At 45.0% G+C, this 17,988-nt stretch overlaps 1 protein-coding gene and 1 non-coding gene across 2 annotated transcripts in view; both read left to right on the forward strand.

The window, feature by feature from the left end:
• Positions 1 to 4,630: 4,630 nt before the first annotated feature.
• Positions 4,631 to 17,988, forward strand: part of LOC136381906 (serotransferrin-like) — a 55,434-nt gene continuing 42,076 nt past the window's right edge. The window contains 5 exon segments of the mRNA XM_066350472.1: positions 4,631 to 4,781; positions 6,897 to 7,069; positions 15,122 to 15,230; positions 15,933 to 16,109; positions 16,797 to 16,944. Of these exon segments, the coding sequence (XP_066206569.1) occupies positions 4,739 to 4,781; positions 6,897 to 7,069; positions 15,122 to 15,230; positions 15,933 to 16,109; positions 16,797 to 16,944 (650 nt within the window). The 5' untranslated portion in view covers positions 4,631 to 4,738.
• TRNAV-AAC (transfer RNA valine (anticodon AAC)) lies at positions 17,148 to 17,223 on the forward strand. The gene has a single exon. It is a non-coding gene; the product is annotated as a tRNA-Val (tRNA).

Raw genomic sequence — 17,988 nt, forward strand, 5'->3', positions numbered from 1 at the left:
ATCGAGTTACAGAAAGCACTTATGTGATACTATTGGTAATTAATACTTGTGTTGTATTCTAGATCTTGGTGCTCAGATTTGGTCAGACAAGGTAAGAAAAACCAAGTACATTCTGTTCTTACCTTGTTATGTTACAGCTTACACAAGCAACCAAATGTCTATTTTAGGACTTTTTCATTTCCATATAAACTTTTGAATTATATTGTCAGTTCCCACCAAAAAATATAAAACACTTACTGGGAGTTAGATGGGGAGTATATTGAATTTACATGTTAATTTAGAGATAACTGACATCTATATAATATTGGGTCTCCACTCTATGTTTTGGGTATAATCCTTCATTAACTTAATGTTACTTTAAATTTTCCCAGTAGTATTTTATAGTTTGGTGTATTTTGAATTTTAGGCACCTTTTGATAAACTAATTCCTAGGTATTGTTATTATTTTACTACTTTAAATAGCATTTTCATGGTCTTTTTTACTTTGGGTATATAAATATAATAGATTTTTGTAAATTTACCTTGTTTCCAGCCTAATATTGCCTAACATTTACCTTTTTAATATTTAATTATTTCTTTAGAATTTCATACATGTATAATCATATATCTGTGAAAATGACAGTTTTATTTTTTCCTCTTCAATTCTTTTACATATTATATATTTTTCTTACCTGCCTGGACTGGCAAGAATTACAAGTAAAGATGTTAATAGAAATGATAATAGTAGACCTTCTGATCTTTTTCATGATCACAAAGGGAAAGCTTTTATTCACCGTTCTACCACTGAGTATGATTCCTTCTGTATACAAAACATTTCTTTTACATATGTTTATATATACACACACACACACACACACACACACATACATACTCTACTAGATTAAGCAAGTTTCCTGGGACAAGTTTGCTAAGAAGCTTTAAACAAATGGATGTTGAATTTTACCAAATGCTATTCTTTTTTTTTTTTTAAACAAATGCTTTTCTTGTACAGATATGATTATATAATTTTTCTTTTATTCTGTTAATGTGATCAATTAATCACACTGATTAATTTTTCAAATGATAACTTGCATTCCTGGAATAAACCAACTTGGCGGTAATTTAGTATCCTTTTTAGATATTGCAGGATTCAATTTGCTAATATTTTGTTTAGGATTTTTTGCATCTATGTTCATAATTTTAAAAATCTTTGTCATGATATCCTTGATGGCTTTTGCTTTCAGACTATACTTATTGGCCTCAAAAATAGCCAGGGAATAATAATCTTTCTTTTTCTGTTCCCTGGATGAGACGTGTAAGATTGTCTCGTTCTTAAATGTTGGTAGAATTCGTTGGTGAAGATATCTGGTCCTGGACTGTTCTTCATGAAGAGAATATTTCTATGGATCCCTTGAGAATCACTGTTAAGGGATGTCTGAGGGGTAAGAGAGAAAGAGCGAAATGTTGGTATATAGCATTTCAAATTGTCTGATGTTTTCCTAAACTGACCTTGCTCTTCGTTCCTGCTCATCTCGCCACACTTCCCCCAAGCCGCAGGTCTATGGAATAACAGGCCTATGAGCATTTGAGTCTGACCCAGACTCAGATCTTTCAGAGAAGGCGCTGGCCCTGTTGTTGGGCAGAGTGCAGCGAGTGGGGGGTGGAGGAGGGACTGCTTTAAGCAGACAGAGAGGCTCTTTGTTTGTTCTGTTTCTTTGTAAATGAGGCAACATTTGGAAACAACAAATATTGGTTCAGAGAACTAAACTAATGCCTTTCTGCCCATCACCCCTGCACGTAGACACAAGTTCAGCTTTCTCTAGAGAAGGGACAATCTTATTAAAATTTAAGTTTCATTCTGTTTATGTTGGAAGATTTGGGTAATGATTTGGTTTATTCTGTAATTGGAAAATCTTTCATATTCATATTCTCTCTTTCCTTCTTTCTTCCTTTCCTCCTCCCATTCTCTCCTCCTGAATAAAGAGAAAATCAGTATCAAGAAGGCAGCTGTGGCCTGACCTGTGGTGGCGCAGTGGATAAAGCGTCGACCTGGAAATGCTGAGGTCGCCGGTTCGAAACCCTGGGCTTGCCTGGTCAAGGCACATATGGGAGTTGATGCTTCCTGCTCCTCCCCCCTTCTCTCTCTCTCTCTTCTTTCTAAAATGAATTAAAAAAAAAAAAAAGAAGGCAGTTGTGCTCTGCAGAAGGCAGGGACACTTGGGAGATTTGAGTTCAAGTTTCAGAGCTCTGTGAATGAGGGGCTGTCCTCTTACTGTAGTGTCCACATTTAAACAATGAGGGGCTGATTTTATCTCGTAAAGGAGTTGGTCAAGATCACAAGATCTTGTCCCAGAACAGCGCGTGGCACACAAAAGGGCTGCAAACATATTTTCTTTCCATCTGAACATAAGCCCGTGTGTGCCTGAGGCTCTGCAGTTGGGGTACTCGATGGACCAGCCCTCTGCAGAGTGAAGCCTGGGGCTGTGTGTCTGTGGAGAAACGGCAGGGCTGGAGTGCCCTCTCAGACCCTCTCTCATATGAGCTCTGGGGCCTTTGTGTGTCCCTGTTTCCTAGGAGAAGGAGCCTCCCTGGTGAATGGGTATATATACTCCAGAACAAGATGCCTGATCTTGCCTCTGACTCAGCTGATTTTGGATAAGTTATTAACCTCTCAGGGCCTCAGTTTCCTCGTTTCATCTGTGAAATGGGGGTTTTAGTGCACCCATCACAGAGGGTTAGCGTCCAGTAAAGCTCTCAGTAAGTGTTAGCCATTATTAAGTGGTAAAAGAGGAACCAGGAGTTTCCTGGCTCCAGAGTGTCTCTGTTGTAGAATTAAACAACATAAGGGAGAGTACAGGCATCAATATCACAGGGCACCAAGGACATGAAACACTGTCATGTTAACCTTCACCTCTGTGCCCCCCCCCACTCATTACAGATGTGGGCACAGCCATACAACCATGGTCCTATATACATGTACACCCCACATTCAGCCTCCCCCCTGCCTCCAAGGAATGGAAGACACAGGGTCTGTTCCTGCCCTTCTCCTGAGCAAAAACTAGGGCTCTGGACCCCTGCCCATGTGAGATGATGTGGGACTTCTGCTGTCCGTGTCTCATCAGACCTTCCTCCAGTTCCCATGGGCTCTGCGCTTCTTCCCCTGCGCTTGTGTGGGCTTGGACTCCACTGAGGCAGGGCACAAGGTTGGCTCGTCTGGAGAGGGCTCAGCCTGGCCACATGGTACCTCCTCTGAGCGGCTCAGGCTAGGCTGTGGGCCTGTTCCCGGAGAAGCTGCCTCAGAAAGGCTCACTGTGTGAGTGCAATAGGGGCCTGGGAAAGAGAATCATGGTTCACTGACCTTCCTGGCCTCCACCAAGCTTCCCTGAGCTTGTGAATTAGCTCAACATTTGGCAACTCTCCTTCTTCCTTCCCGGCAGACTCTGCAAGCTCACTGTGAGGCCTAAGAAAGGCATCAGCTGAACGTAGGCATGCCTGCTCTACAGAATCCCCTCCCAGCCAGCTCTGCCCCTGACTTTTCCCTTCATCTTCACCTCTGTACCTCAAGGTCCTCACATGAAGCCAGACCCCTCCCCTCAATGCCTTTCAATCATGAAAGGGATAGAAATTTATAAAAGGATAAGTTAGTTTATATTAGTTTAGAAAGCTTAAATATATTCATTTGAAAATTCATATATATGGGAGTTGATGCTTCCTGCTCCTCCCCTTTCCCCTTTCTCTCTCTCTCTCTCTCTCTCCCCCCCTCCTCTCTAAAAAAAATAAAAAAATAAAAAGGTTGCACTTTTAAAAAAAAAAAGAAAATCCATATATAGAATACACAACCTCACTATTTTTTTCCTGATAATAATGTGCAATCAAAACTGTTTGGAGACCCCTTAGCTAGAGAGAGCCTGGGATAACCCAGGGCATTGAGGTCAGCCCACATCCTCCCCCGGGCCTTTTTCTTTGTGCTCATGTGTCACTTCGTTCTGAGTCTCACAGTCTTGACCGCATTCCTGGGCAGCTTACAGTGGGAGAGAATTGGTCTCTCCTTTGACTCTGTCCTGAGGCCAAGATGTCCAGCAGGCTGCATGAAAGGAAGAAAGATTTCCGGTCCAGGAGCCTTAGCTCAGCAGGGCACATGGGGGGAGAGCAGCTCTTCAGTGGGGCCGGCTACTAAGAGCCCAGGAGCAGGGGACAGACACCTGGGAACAAGGGAAGGGTGTTGAGCCTGTTGTCTTTGACTCGAAGCCAGCTTTATTCTTTTTGACACCCTGTCCCAGGAAGGTCTTTGCCTGTCATTCTCTCATTCTAGTCTGGTTCTGGGGCACTTCCCTGCCCTCTTCCATCTGCAGAATGAGCACATAGGATTGGTGCCAGACCAGCTCTGCCATTTAAGGATTCAGGAACAGAGCCTCACTCAAATCCCCGCCCCCCGGTTTCAGTTCCGTTCTTGGTACAGAGCGAGCACACATTAACAAGGGAATCTATTTTTCTTTAATTTCCTTCCAATCAGCACTTTTTGTGTGTGTGCTGGATTCCATCCACGGGTCTGACCAAGAGCTCAGGAAATGAGGTGATCGGCGGGGGCAAAGAATGAAAAAGAGGGATGAGGGGTGATTGTGCAAGCGGGCTGTGCAAACACAGGAGGTCAAAGATTGTGCTTGGTCCGCAAGGCCAGGCATAAAGGGGAGAGGGACACGGAGAGGCTGCGCAGAAGCCGGTCGCTCTGTGCCTGCTGCTCCACCTAGCACACCAGAGGATGAGGCTCGCCATCCCCTCCCTGCTGGCCTGCGCGGTCCTGGGTGAGTGCAGGGCAGGGCAGGCCCCTGACAGCCCGACCCCACCACACTGCCCCCTGGTCTCTGTGCTTGGGCTGGAAGCACCGGAGCCTTTCCTCAGCGCCTCCCCGTCAGCCTCTCTGCACCTGCTCTAGCGCTGCCCCCGTCGGCCTCTCTGCACCTGCTCTAACGCTGCCCCCGTCGGCCTCTCTGCACCTGCTCTAACGCTGCCCCCGTCGGCCTCTCTGCACCTGCTCTAGCACTGCCCCCGTCGGCCTCTCTGCACCTGCTCTAGCACTGCCCCCGTCGGCCTCTCTGCACCTGCTCTAGCACTGCCCCCGTCGGCCTCTCTGCACCTGCTCTAGCACTGCCTCCGAGGCAGCTCTGCTCCGGCTCCCGCCTGCTGGTCCTGCTTTGTGCCTCTGTCACTGTTTCATGCTCTTCTTGCTTCTTCCTCTGCCTCTTGGTCCAGTCAATCTTCTAACAGTGGAACACAATAAATTGGAGCACTCCCATCACTGTTTATTATATCCCTCAGCCAGGGCCTCCTTAGTCAAGTCCAAACAGTTAGGCGTGGCATCCAAGGTCTCCCTGGAACTGATCTCCTCCTCCTGGCAGTCCGGTACCTCATGGGAGACACCTATGCTGAAAATGTCCTGCTAATGATGCATGGCTGTCCAGGGGTTTGGAGCAGGGGATTTAAAGCCAGACTTCTTGGGTCCTCACCAGTGAGAAGGGCAGTGTAGCCTGGCCTGGGAGTGCAGATGAGGATAATTAAGGCTATGGACCCAGACACCAGTGGAGTTTGCTGTACACATCCCTGCAATGGGGTCTGTCACTGGATAGCACCTCTCATTCTCATTACCTCCTGAAATTAGTGGGCCCCCTTTGTCCTTTAACTTTTGCCTGCCACTTATGGTGTATTTGTCACACCTTTGGAGACTTCCATGTTTAGTCATTTGTCTCTTTTGAAAAAGTTTACCCTTGAGAGTCGGTCCCACATTTGCCGTTGCTGCCCCTCCCACAGCCCACCCCAGAGGACCTCATAGGGCTGTGCAAATTAAATGCACGACTGAAGACAGACTCCTGCCCACGGGAACACCGGGAGGGGCGGCTTGGGGAAGGTCTGGAGAAGTGGTTTGTGGGAGGGTGTGCCACTGAGTCCTGATGCCTTTTGTGATTTTCCAGGGCAAAGTTGGGATAAGGGATGGCTGGGGCAGTAAGTTACCTGTGGTTCTCTCTTATGCATTCTGGAGAACTGGTCATCCCCCCTCTCCGGCTTTGTGCTTTGTGGATATTCATTGGTTTCCCTGAGTTAGTTGATCCATGGAGAGTGGCAATAACAGAGGGTTTGGAGGACAGTGCCAAAGCTTAGGTGATGGGGTCAACACATCTGCAACCACATGGATTTCAGGAGCTACAGACACGGCTGGCTTTAGCTTCACCTAATTGTAGCCAAAAAGACTGGTGAAAATTGGGGTCATTGGAAAGAGAGAGAACCACTGAATGTGTGGCGTCTCTAGTTATTCCTGAGACAGAATGTGACTGACGAGTGTCACAGGAAAAGTCATTATCTCATCAGTCATTTGCCTCTGTCTACTGGTCAACCAGATGTAAATAAGTCAGAATGTTATCTCTTTTAGTTCCCTGGGCAGAGACCAAAGTCAGGAGGCCTGGTTTCCAGACCACTCTCAGCCACTAATAATAGGCTGGATGACACTGGATAAAACATCTCTCTGAGCACAGTTCCCTTCTCTTTTAAAAATTCCTACCTTGTTAGCTTCCTGAGTTGTGGTGTTGAACCAATGCCCTATCCCACTGGTGAGGCTTATGTCCCACTGCAGTCTCGTGATGGTAAGGGAAGGAGGCACAAAGAACACAAGATTGTGGTCTCCCATTGAGAACTGAAGGTCAAGCAAGCATCTCTCTGGCCAGCAGTTGGTGATAAGTAGAAAAATGAGAGTCATTAGGGTTACCGTCTCTTGTCCTCAGCCAGAATGTAGTGAAATCTGTACCCTTCATTGATCATGGACAGCAGTGGGAGGAGGACAGGTCAGAGGGGATGGAGCCTTCTGGTCCCTTCAGAGGGTGCTTCTGTCTCTCCTACTGGAACAGGGACCTCCTGCCTTTCTCCCCTAGGGCTGTGTCTGGCTGTCCCTGAGAAAACTGTGAGATGGTGCACCGTCTCAAATCATGAAGCCAGTAAGTGCACCAATTTCCGTGACAGTATGCAAAAAGCCCCTCCAGAGGATGGACCTCTTGTCACCTGCGTGAAGAGAACCTCCTACCTTGAGTGCATCAAGGCCATCTCGGTAAGTCAGTGCTGCCTAAAGGAAGACGATCCAGACTTCCTCTTGCTCCTGTTGTTCTGGAGCAATTCTGTACTCACATATAGGAGGCTGATGTGTGGGGTCGTCAGCCCCCACTGTTAAGAAAATCACTTCAGAAATGGAAACAGGGCAGCCATCTTTAACGAGTCAAAGCAAAATCCAATGTGCTCTGAAAGGGGGGAACTACTTTGAGGCACTAAGTTCTTTGAACTCAGGAAAAAAAAACAAGAATGTTTGCTATCAAAATGGTCATATAATCATGTTTGGAAGTTCCTGATACATCATGGGAAATAGATGAGTGACACTCACAGGGAAGAGGAATACAGTGTCAGGATTGTGGATGATAGCTGCTCCCCTGGTTTTCGAGGCTTTCCAAAATCCTCTTCTCTCCATCAGCATTGTTCCTGCTCATGTGGCCCTTTGTCAGACCCTGTGCTGGGCAGTGGGGCTGCAGTGGTGGATTTAAACACATGTGGTCCTGGTCCTGGCTGGCTGGCTCAGCAGTAGAGCATCAGCCTGGTGTGTGGATATGCTGGGTTCAATTCCTGGTCAGGGCACACAGGAGAAGTGACCATCTGCTTCTCCATCCCACCCCCTCTCCTTTCTCTCTCTCTCTTCTCCTCCCATAGCCATGGCTCAGTTGGAGCAAGTTGGCCCCGGGTGCTGAGAATGGCTCTATGGCCTCGCCTCAGGCACTAAAATAGCTCGGTTGCCAGCAACAGAGCAATGGCCCCAGATGGGCAGAGCATTGCCCCACAGGGGGCTTGCCAGGTGGATCCCAGTCAGGACGCATGCAGAAAGGAGTCTGTGTCTCTGCCTCCCTGCTACTCACTTAAGAAAAAAAAATTTAAAATAAATAAATAAATAAATAAACACAGGTGGTCCTTACTCTTGAGGACTAGTCAGGACAGAAGAAAGACATGCAAAGAAGTAGACATGAAATTTCAAATTGTGTGATAGTCAATGAAAGGGAAAGTAGAATGCTATGACAGGGCTCTGGGTGCTCCCTGAGTGGGAGCAATGAAGGGTGAGCATTGGTAAGCCAAGAGTCACAATATTCCAGACAGTGAACAACAGCATGTGCAAAGAGCCTGAGACAGGGGAGAGCTGGGCTTGTTTGAGTTGCTGTAGAGAAACCACGGTGACAAAGCAGAACAAGCAGGAGACTGGAAGGAGCAATGAGGCTGGACTCAGCCACATGGAGCTTGATTAACTCAGGAATCAGTGATTTGGTACAAATACTGAATGTGTTCTGTTTGTTTTTGTTTTTAAATTGGACCTCCGTTACTATCATGGCTTAATTATAACTTGAATTATGACATCTGTTCAGCCCTTCTTTATTCTTTAATATGTTAATAATATAAAATAATACTATCCATGGACCCACCACAAGTTCTCCAAACTTCATTATTGCTAATAGCTTACTTCTAGGGCTACTTTGGAGCAGCACTGGAGTCTGTGGGAATGGCTGCACCTGGGGTGGTGTGACCCACTGGCCCTACTTACAATGACCTATGTGTTTCTTCTTCCTGAGCAAACAGAATCCTAAGAATATTCTGCCTTTTATTTTAGCTTTAAGACTTATTATTTAAGCCTGGCTGGTGGTGGTGCAGTAGATTGAGCATCAGCCTGGGACACTGAAGGTCCCAGTTCAAAATCCTGAGGTTGCTGGCTAAAGCATGGGCTCATCAGCTTGAGAGTGGGTTTGCCAGCTTGAGTGCGGGATCATCGACATGATCCGGAGGTGGCTAGAGCTCAAAGTCACTGATTTGAGCTCAAGGTGGCTTGGAGCCTAAGGTCACTGGCTTGAGCGAGTGGTCACTGGCTTAGCTTGCCCCCTTCTGTCAAGGCACATATGAGAAGTAATCAATAAAAGCAACAAAAGTGAAGCAACTATGAGTTGATGCTTCTCATCTCTTTCCTGCTCCCCACTTCCTGTTTCTCTCTCTCTAAGAAACAAACAAACACTTATTAAGACTTATTTAAGAATGTTGAAGTTTTGCTGCTGCTTCTGATACTCGCTGTTCACTCCTGAATGTTATACTAGGACTCAGCCATGTTGTTGAATATAGCAATTGTTCGTTCATTTCCAGAGCTTTACAATTATATTAGTCCATTATATTAGTATATCACAACTTATTTGTTCTTTTCTGGCCATTAGCCATTTAGTCTGTTTTCAGTCTTTGTTATTCTAATCAGAGTTTAAGAAATATTCTTATACAAATCTCTTGGGACAGAAGAATTTTTTTATAGATTTTTTTTATTCATTTATTTTAGAGAGGGGGAAAAAGAGAGAGAGAAAGAATGAGAGAGAGAGAGAGAGAGAAGGGGGAGGAGCAGGAAGCATCAACTCTCACATGTGCCTTGACCAGGCAAGCCCAGGGTTTCAAACCGGCGACCTCAGTGTTCCAGGTTGACGCTATATCTACTGCGCCACCACAGGTCAGGCGGGACAGAAGAATTAAGTTTCTCTTAAATATATATATATGTCAGGGCAGACTTGCTGAGTCATGGGATATGTATTATTAGACTTTTAAAACAATGCTAAATGTATACAATTTTTATGCAAATACAATATAGTTAGTCAATTTCCACTTCCACCAGCAGTGTATGAGAGAATAATCCCTTCTATTCTTGGTGAATTTGATATTTTATCATTATAAAATAATCTCTATCTCTGGAAGTACTTTTTGACTAAATTCTGATAACTAAAATATCAACTTTCTTTTGGTTAGTATACTCTTATGCCTTTTTCCATTTCTTTATTTTCAACTTTCTGTGTGTTTATGCTTCAGGTGTCTACTGAAACTATCTATTGCTGGATTTTGTTATTAATGCAATCTGACAATCTCATTTATTTTACGTAGTAGATTAGACCATTAATTAGACCATTAATAAGTATTGTTCTTAATAAATTGTGACTTATTTCTGACATATTGCTCTTTAATTTCTCTTAGTCCTACTTTCCCCAATTCTTAATTTTCCTTTCCTGACTTTTAAAAATTTTTTCCCATTTTTTGAGAGAGAGAGAGAGAGAGAGAGGCATCAACTTATTGTTACATTTAGCTGTGTATTCATTGATTGCTTCTCCTACCTGCCCTTACTGGGGTGAACCCTTAACTTCTGTGCACTAGGACAATGCTTTATCCACTGAACCACTCGGCCAGTCTTCCTTTCCTGAATTTTAAAAATTGAGTTTGCACACATGTGTGTTCATTTGCATTGTTTATCTTTTTTTCCCACTTTCCCATCCAACTGGTGGTGAATTCAAAAAAATTATATTCTTTAATTATTTCCCCTAAATTTTTACTATATATACTTATAGTTTACCAAAGTGTTATAGTAAAATAATACTGGCCCCTAACCCCTCACCAAATGATAAAAGGACTCTGGAATATAGTAGCTCAGACTTCCCTCTTCCCTATTTAGGTATTTCTATTTAATGTTTCATGTCAATCGTTATTAATTCCACAATGTAGATACTTCATGTATTTGTAGACACTCTATAAGTGTATATTTGTGTGTATGTGTCTGTGTATGTGTCTATGTTAGGTGTGTGTACACACACCCAAAAACTCAGAAAGGGGAGAAAGATAGAGAGTACTTGGATTAACCTACATTTCTGCCATTTAATCTGTTCACCATTATTTCTCATATTTCAGACCATCCTTCTAGACATGTTTCCTTCTTGAAATATGTCATATTGGAGACCCTTTAGAGTGAATCTCTTGGTGTTAAAATGTCTCAGTGGTTTGCTTGTCTGTTTTCTTTGTATTAGATTTGATTTTCATTTCCCTAATGATTAGTGATCTTGAGCATCTTTTCATGTGCTTAATGGCCAGTCATATAATTTCTTTGAAGAAAACTTTAATCAAGTCCTTTGCTCATTTGAATTGGTTCTTTGTTTTTCCATTGTTAAGTTTTAGGAGTTCTCTAATATATTCTTGAGTGATAATTTTGCTGAATGTAAAATTCTAGTCTGACATTTTCACAGAGTTTAAAAATATTATTCCACTGTGTCCTGACTTCCGCTGTAGTTGTCGAGTGGCTTTGTGTTGTCTTGTCATTCTTTCAATCATCATCTCTAGATAATTTTGAGGTTTCATTTCCTTAGTCTGTAATGTTCCACAGATTCACTATGATATTTCCAGTTGTGAAAATTTTTTTTAAGTGAGAGGAAGGGAGATAGTGAGACAGACTCCTGCATGCACCTGACTGAGATCCACCCAGCAACCCCAGACTAGGTCCTACGCTTGGACCAACTGAGCTATCCTCAGCACCCAGGACCAAGGCTCAAACCAATCTAGCCACTGGCTGTGAGAGCGGAAGAGACAGAAAAAGGGGAGAAGATGGGGAAGAGAAACAGATGGTCACTTCTCATGTGTGCCCTGACTAGGCATCAAACCTGGGACATCCGCACGCTGAGCCGACGCTATGTCCACTGAGTCAACTGGCCAGCACCTGAATCTTGGTACTTATCCTACTTAGGGTATATTGGATCGATGGAGTCATGTTTGTCATCAGTTCTGGAAAACTTTGAGCCACTTTCTCTTTAAATACTGCCTTTTCTTCAGTGTCTCCATTTTTTCTTTTAAATTCTAGGGTTCCAAGATGACACATGTCAGGCTTTCTTTACTCTAGCCTCCATATCTTTTAATCTTTCTTGTATAATTTCCATTATCTGCATCTCTTTTTGCCAGCATCTAGTATTAGATATACGTAGCTTCCATTCCACTTTACTAATTTTCACTTTAAACATGTCTAATCAACTTGTTTCCCATTCATTTACTTTCTGATTTCAACAGACAGGAAGAGAGAGAGATGAGAAGCATCAGCTCATAGTTGTGGCATGTGAATTGTTCACTGATTGCTTCTCATATGTGCCTTGACTGGGGGTGGGGAGCTTCAGCTGAGCCAGTGACCCCTTCCTCAAGCCAGTGACCTCAGGCTTCTAGCCAGAGACCTCTGTGCTCAAGCCAGCAACCATGAGGTCATGTCTATAATCCCACACTAAAGCTGTGACTCTGCACTCAAGCTGGTGAGCCTGCGCTCAAGCCAGCAACTGAGGTCTTGAACCTGAGTCCTCACAAGCCACCAACTGAGGTCTTGAACCTGAGTCCTCAGCATCCCAGGTTGACACTCTATCCACTGTACCACCACCTGGTCAGACAGATATATTTTTTTTGTTTCTAGAAGCACCAGTTAATTTTTTTCTTTTATTTCTGGCAATTTCCTTTCTACAGGCTCAGGCTTGTGATTGCAGCCATCATTGTGTACATAAAACTAAATACCTCAGAGGTAGCTCTTCTCTGTTGCATCTGATAGTTCCAACCTCTACACCCCTTGAGGGCCCAAGTCTATTTTTCCTGTTGATGACCATGCATTGTGCTCTTATGGGTTTGGTTATCCACACCTAGGAGGTCAAGTTTGACTTTTAATGCCCACTCCCCACCCCCCACTGGTCCTCAGAATCCCTGCTGCTCTAGTGGACCCCATGAATTGGGTGTTGGCTCCTTGGTTCCTGAGAGCCTGAGGCTCCGTGATTCTTGCCCAGGATACTGGTATCTTGGCCGAGAAAGGCCCAACCTAATTTTCCTGGGAAAAGCTCCAGTTTGTCTGCTTATTTACTTTTATTGTACAATGTGTGTGGTAGGTAGAGAGAGTCTCTGCAGGTTTCCTTGTGATACTAAGGAAGCCTCAAAGATTGTTTCCTATCTGTGTCTAGTTATGGAATGAAAGTGAATGTATTTAGTGGCACTGAAATGTACATGTAAAAATGGCTAAACAGTAAATTTTGTTATGTATTTTATTACCGTAAAACAACAAAATAATCCCAGCATTAAAAAGAAAAGTTGCAGCTAGATTCATACATAGTTTGGCTTACAATAATATTTTATTTCATTTAGAAATAATGTCTTATTGCTTACCTGTAAACACAGGGCATGGCACTATAGTTTTTGCCTTGTAATTTTATCAGTAATAACTATTCATAGAGTACTGGCAAGGGCTTCTAAAAAAATTATTTTGATTAAAGATAGTTGTAGAAGAAAAGGTAGTAGAAATATTTTATTAAGAGTCTATAGAAAAAAACAGTGTTTCTCACTTTAGAAGAAAATAAATTATAGATACAGCGGGAATGTACTTAAAATACTTAAAGTAAACTATCCCACTTCCAGGAATATATCTTAAGAATACCAAAACATCAATTCAAAAGAATATATGCACCTTCATGTTCATTGCAGTATTATGTACAATAGCCAAGATCTGGAAGCAGCCCAAATGTCCGTCAGCAGACAAGTGGATACAAAATCTGTGGTACATTTACACAATGGAATACTATGCAGTCGTAAAAAGAAGGAAATCTTACCTTTTGTGACAACATGCGTGGACCTGGAGATTATTATGCTGAGTAAAATAAGCCAGGCAGAAAAAGACAAATACCATATGATTTTTTTTATACCAGGAATCTAATGAATACAATAAACTGAGAAGCAAAATAGCGACAGAGGCATGGACACAGGGGACAGATGGACAGTTGTGAGAAGGAAGGGGGAAAAGGGGACTAGATCAAAGAAAGTGAAGGGATTAATAAAAACATATATACATAACACATGATACAGACAGTGGCCATGGCCAGAGGGAAAGGGGGGTGGAGGTAGAGGGAAATGGCAAATGGGGGGACATGGGGGCAGAAAGGGACTTTGCTTGGGGCGAGGAAGGGACATGATGCAGTGTGTAAATTGTGTTATATTGAGTTGTACACTTGACACTTGTATCATTTGGTGAAGTAAATCAACCCAATAAATTTATTTATTTATTTTTTTTATAAAATATTTTTAATTTTTTATTTATTCATTTTAGAGAGGAGAGGGAGAGACAGAGAGAGAGAGAGAGAGAGAGAGAGAGGAGAGACAGAGAGAGAGAAGGGGGAGGAGCTGGAAGCATCAACTCCCATATGTGCCTTAACCAGGCAAGACCAGGGTTTCGAACCGGCGACCTCAGCATTTCCAGGTCAACGCTTTATCCACTGCGCCACCACAGGTCAGGCAAATCAACCCAATAAATTTAAAAATAAATAAAAATACTATTACTTTAAAGTTGAAGCAGAAACTAAAATAACAACAACAACCAGCAAGTAACAATGTAGTAGAAGAAATAAACCCATTAGTGGCTGTATTTGAATCTCAGCTCCATGACTTACTAGCTATGCTCCCTAGAAAAGTGACTTAAATTTTCTGTGTCCCCAATTTTTAATGTGTAAAATGCAGCTGAGTTGGAGAGTGGTGAGCTATGACATGCCTGAGCCATGAACAAGGAACCATAATAGAAGTGATAATCATTTAACATTTAGTTCAGAAGCAAGATGTTAAATCCAGAGAAAACCAAAACCATGAATGAAAGACTCCTGCAGTTATATGGAGCCAGGGCAGGAAGGAACACTACCGAACACTGAATCAGAGTGGAGAAGAGTATCATCAAAGCTCCACTCCTCCATAAGGAGGGCTTCACAGTGATGTCTGTGAAGCCCAAGATAAAGGGGTCACCAAACAAAAGCACCTGGGTTCTCGCTGTAAACATGTGTTAGAGACAGGCGACCTCAGTGAGTGATTGCAACCTCCTTCAGAGCCTGTGGAGCCCAGTCTGTGCGCCCGGTCTGTGCACCCAGTCTGGTGTGGGAGGGCCGCTCACCCCCACGAGGTCTGCTAGGTAAAGCCTCTGTAGTTCAGGTTGACCCTAAAGCTCACACATATGTTTCTGGGCAAAATCCAGACTTCTCACCAGGGAAAAGAAAAATAACCCATTGCTCCCTCTATGTGTGTGTGTGTGTGTGTGGGGGGGATAGGAACATGGTGGCCAAATTCCCTCACCAGGGCGGTGGTGTCAAGTGAAACTTGGGATACTGTGTGGTCTGGCCAAATCGATGGTTTCTCCAGCCCCAGCTACAAGGAGCCTCACCAGTCACCCACTTGCCTGGGTTTAAGTTGGCTTTCCTAGAACTGAGGGCTTCATTGGTGCTTGGTCTGTTTCCTTTAGGCAAACGAAGCAGACGCTGTGACACTGGATGGAGGTTTGGTGTTTGAGGCAGGCCTGGCCCCCTACAACCTGAAACCTGTAGTGGCGGAGTTCTATGGGTCAAAGGAAAGTAAGTTCTCCCTGGGGACCCAGGAGAGAGTTTGTGACTGCTGTTCTCTCCTGATAGATGCTTGTTCTCTCCTGGTAGAGTCTTGTCTTGTTTAGGCAGGTAATGGAGGAGCGAGTGGGCATTGAGGGGCCCTATTGTCCACCACAGGCACAACTCAAGGCCTCTGTGGCTCTGGGCTGGTTATGCAGACTGACCCAAACCATTAGGGTTTAGAGCTGTATATAGACTTCTCCAAGAACCATGGGTGCCTTATTCAGAGGAGAGACCACACTGGAGCACACAGTCAGAGCTCTGACAGCCTGTGTCTTTTCTGAGAGTAACCTGACTGTCCCTGGGCCTGTGACCCTGTGTCCCAGGACATACTTAGAGGGAGTCAGGACTGTGGCTTCCATGCCACAACTCCAGTTCCTGGTAGGCTTCAGTGGGTAGATGTAGGCAGACAACTTGCAAGGGCAGGGAAGGAAAAATCATTTGGGGCACATGTGCATGTGGCCTCTTGCCTGTGTTGGCCTGGAGGATTATCACAAATGCCCCGTCTGTGATCCTGTCCTTCCCTGAAAGCCTAGGAAAGTTATTCTGATCCCTCCTTCTTTACAACCCAACCTTGTGGGTTCCCTTCCCTAGTCAGGAGCCCAGCAGTGATGAACAATGTTTCCCCGAGGCCCAGGTTGCGGGTCTTCCATTCACACTACTGCTTTGCAGATCCACAAACCCACTATTATGCTGTGGCCGTGGTGAAGAAGGGCAGCGGCTTCCAGCTGAACCAGCTCCAAGGCAGGAAGTCCTGTCACACAGGCCTTGGCAGGTCTGCTGGGTGGAACATCCCCATGGGCCTACTCTATTGGCAACTGCCTGAGCCACGGGACTCTCTTCAGAAAGGTAAGCAGGAGGATGAGTGCCCTCGGGCAGATGTCTGTGTCTTAGGTGCCCACACAGGCCATCTTGAGGTCATTCAGACACGATCAGGTGGTCAAGTGTGATGGCTCTTGGGGTGGAGGTGGGAGGTGAACTGGTTTTAAACAGCAGCTCTTGGCAGGTGTCAGCTGAGTCTTTTCTTCTCTGAGCCCCCAACACCCCAGCAGAGGCTGTCTGGAGGAGTCGGGGGGAGGGCATCAGGTCCAACAGAGGGTTGTCCACTTCCCTGGGGTGCCTTCTTTTCTGTGGCTCACGTGTCTCCCATTCTGCTGAAGCTTTCTCTGGTGGCCATCTGCTGGCCATAGCTTGGCATGCACCTGTCCAGGTGAGACTGTCATCTTCTGGGCATGGCTTCTAGGAGAGATCTTTCTCTGAGCTGTTCCAATCTGACAAGGCAGGGAAACTGAGACAGGCCATGGTAGGTGGCAGGCACAGTCCTGGTTCTCGGGGAGGGCTGTGGGAGGACAGGGGTTAACTCAACCCTTTTTGGAAACTCTGATCTTGAAGAGTGAACACAGAGAAGGGCCAGCGGGGCCTGGTGTGCTGGTTTTGTTCTGGTCACTCTCTGTTCACTCAGGAGTCTGGGCTGGGGCTGTAATTGTCTCTTGCTGGGATGGCTCATGCCCGTGTCCACATCTCTGTGTTGAGCAGCAGTGGCCAATTTCTTCGCGGGCAGCTGTGTCCCCTGTGCGGATCGGACAGCCTTCCCCAAACTGTGTCAACTGTGTGCTGGGAAGGGGACAGACAAGTGTGCCTGCTCCAACCATGAACCGTACTTTGGCTACTCGGGTGCCTTCAAGTGAGTGAGACTGGCTGCTGTTCCATGTTCAGTGTCCTCAGGCTGAGAAATCCTCTCTGGCCCAGAGCTGAGCCCAGCCTGCAGTAGGAGTGTTCAGGAGGCCTAATCCCCTCACAGTGACTCAGTGATCCACCTGGGACTCCCCAGGCCAGGCCAGTGCTAGCTCCCTTCATGTGACATCAATAAAGAAGCCCCATTCCCTGGCCCTGGCCAGTTGGCTCAGTGGTAGAGCATTGGCCCAACATGTGGAAGTCCCAGGTTTGATTCCTGGCCAGGGCACACAGGAGAAGCGCCCATCTGCTTCTCCACCCCTCCCCCTCTCCTTCCTCTCTCTCTCTTCCCCTCCCACAGCCAAGGCTCCATTGGAGCAAAGTTGGCCAGGGTGCTGAGGATGGCTCCATGGCCTTCACCTCAGGTGCTAGAATGGTCCAGTTGCAACAGAGCAATGGCCCAGATAGGCAGAGCATTGCTCCCTGGTGGGCGTGCTGAGTGGATTTCAGTCAGACACATGTGAAAATCTCTGCCTCCCACTTCTCACTTCAGAAAAATACAAAAGAGAAAGAAAGAAAGAAAGAAAGAAAGAAAGAAAGAAAGAAAGAAAGAAAGAAAGAAAGAAAGAAGAGAGAAAAAAAGGAAGAAAGAGAGAGAAAGAGAGAGAGAGAGAGAGAGAGAAAGAGAGAAAGAAAGAAAGAAAGAAAGAAAGAAAGAAAGAAAGAAAGAAAGAAAGAAAGAAAGAAAGAAAGAAAGAAAGAAAGAAAGAAAAAAAGAAAGAGAAAAAGAAGCTCCTTTTCTGGGGATGCTTCCGTTTCCCCAGAGCCCTTGAATTTGGCCTGTGTGTCCTGTCCCTGGGATGGGCCGAGCCTGAGGGAACAGGCACATCCCTAGAGTCCAGGCCATCCTTCACTGGACTGGCCTTCTGGTTTCTGTAGCAGTGTGTCACTTGTTCAATGTACCGGCCTCTCCTGCTTCCCTTCCTGGCCTCTGTGCAGGCAGCTCACATGGCTCATTTCTTGCTTCTTCTTTTCCCTTGGATATATTCTAAAG

This window comes from Saccopteryx leptura, chromosome 10 (assembly GCF_036850995.1).
Source record: "Saccopteryx leptura isolate mSacLep1 chromosome 10, mSacLep1_pri_phased_curated, whole genome shotgun sequence".
Lineage (NCBI taxonomy): Eukaryota > Metazoa > Chordata > Mammalia > Chiroptera > Emballonuridae > Saccopteryx > Saccopteryx leptura.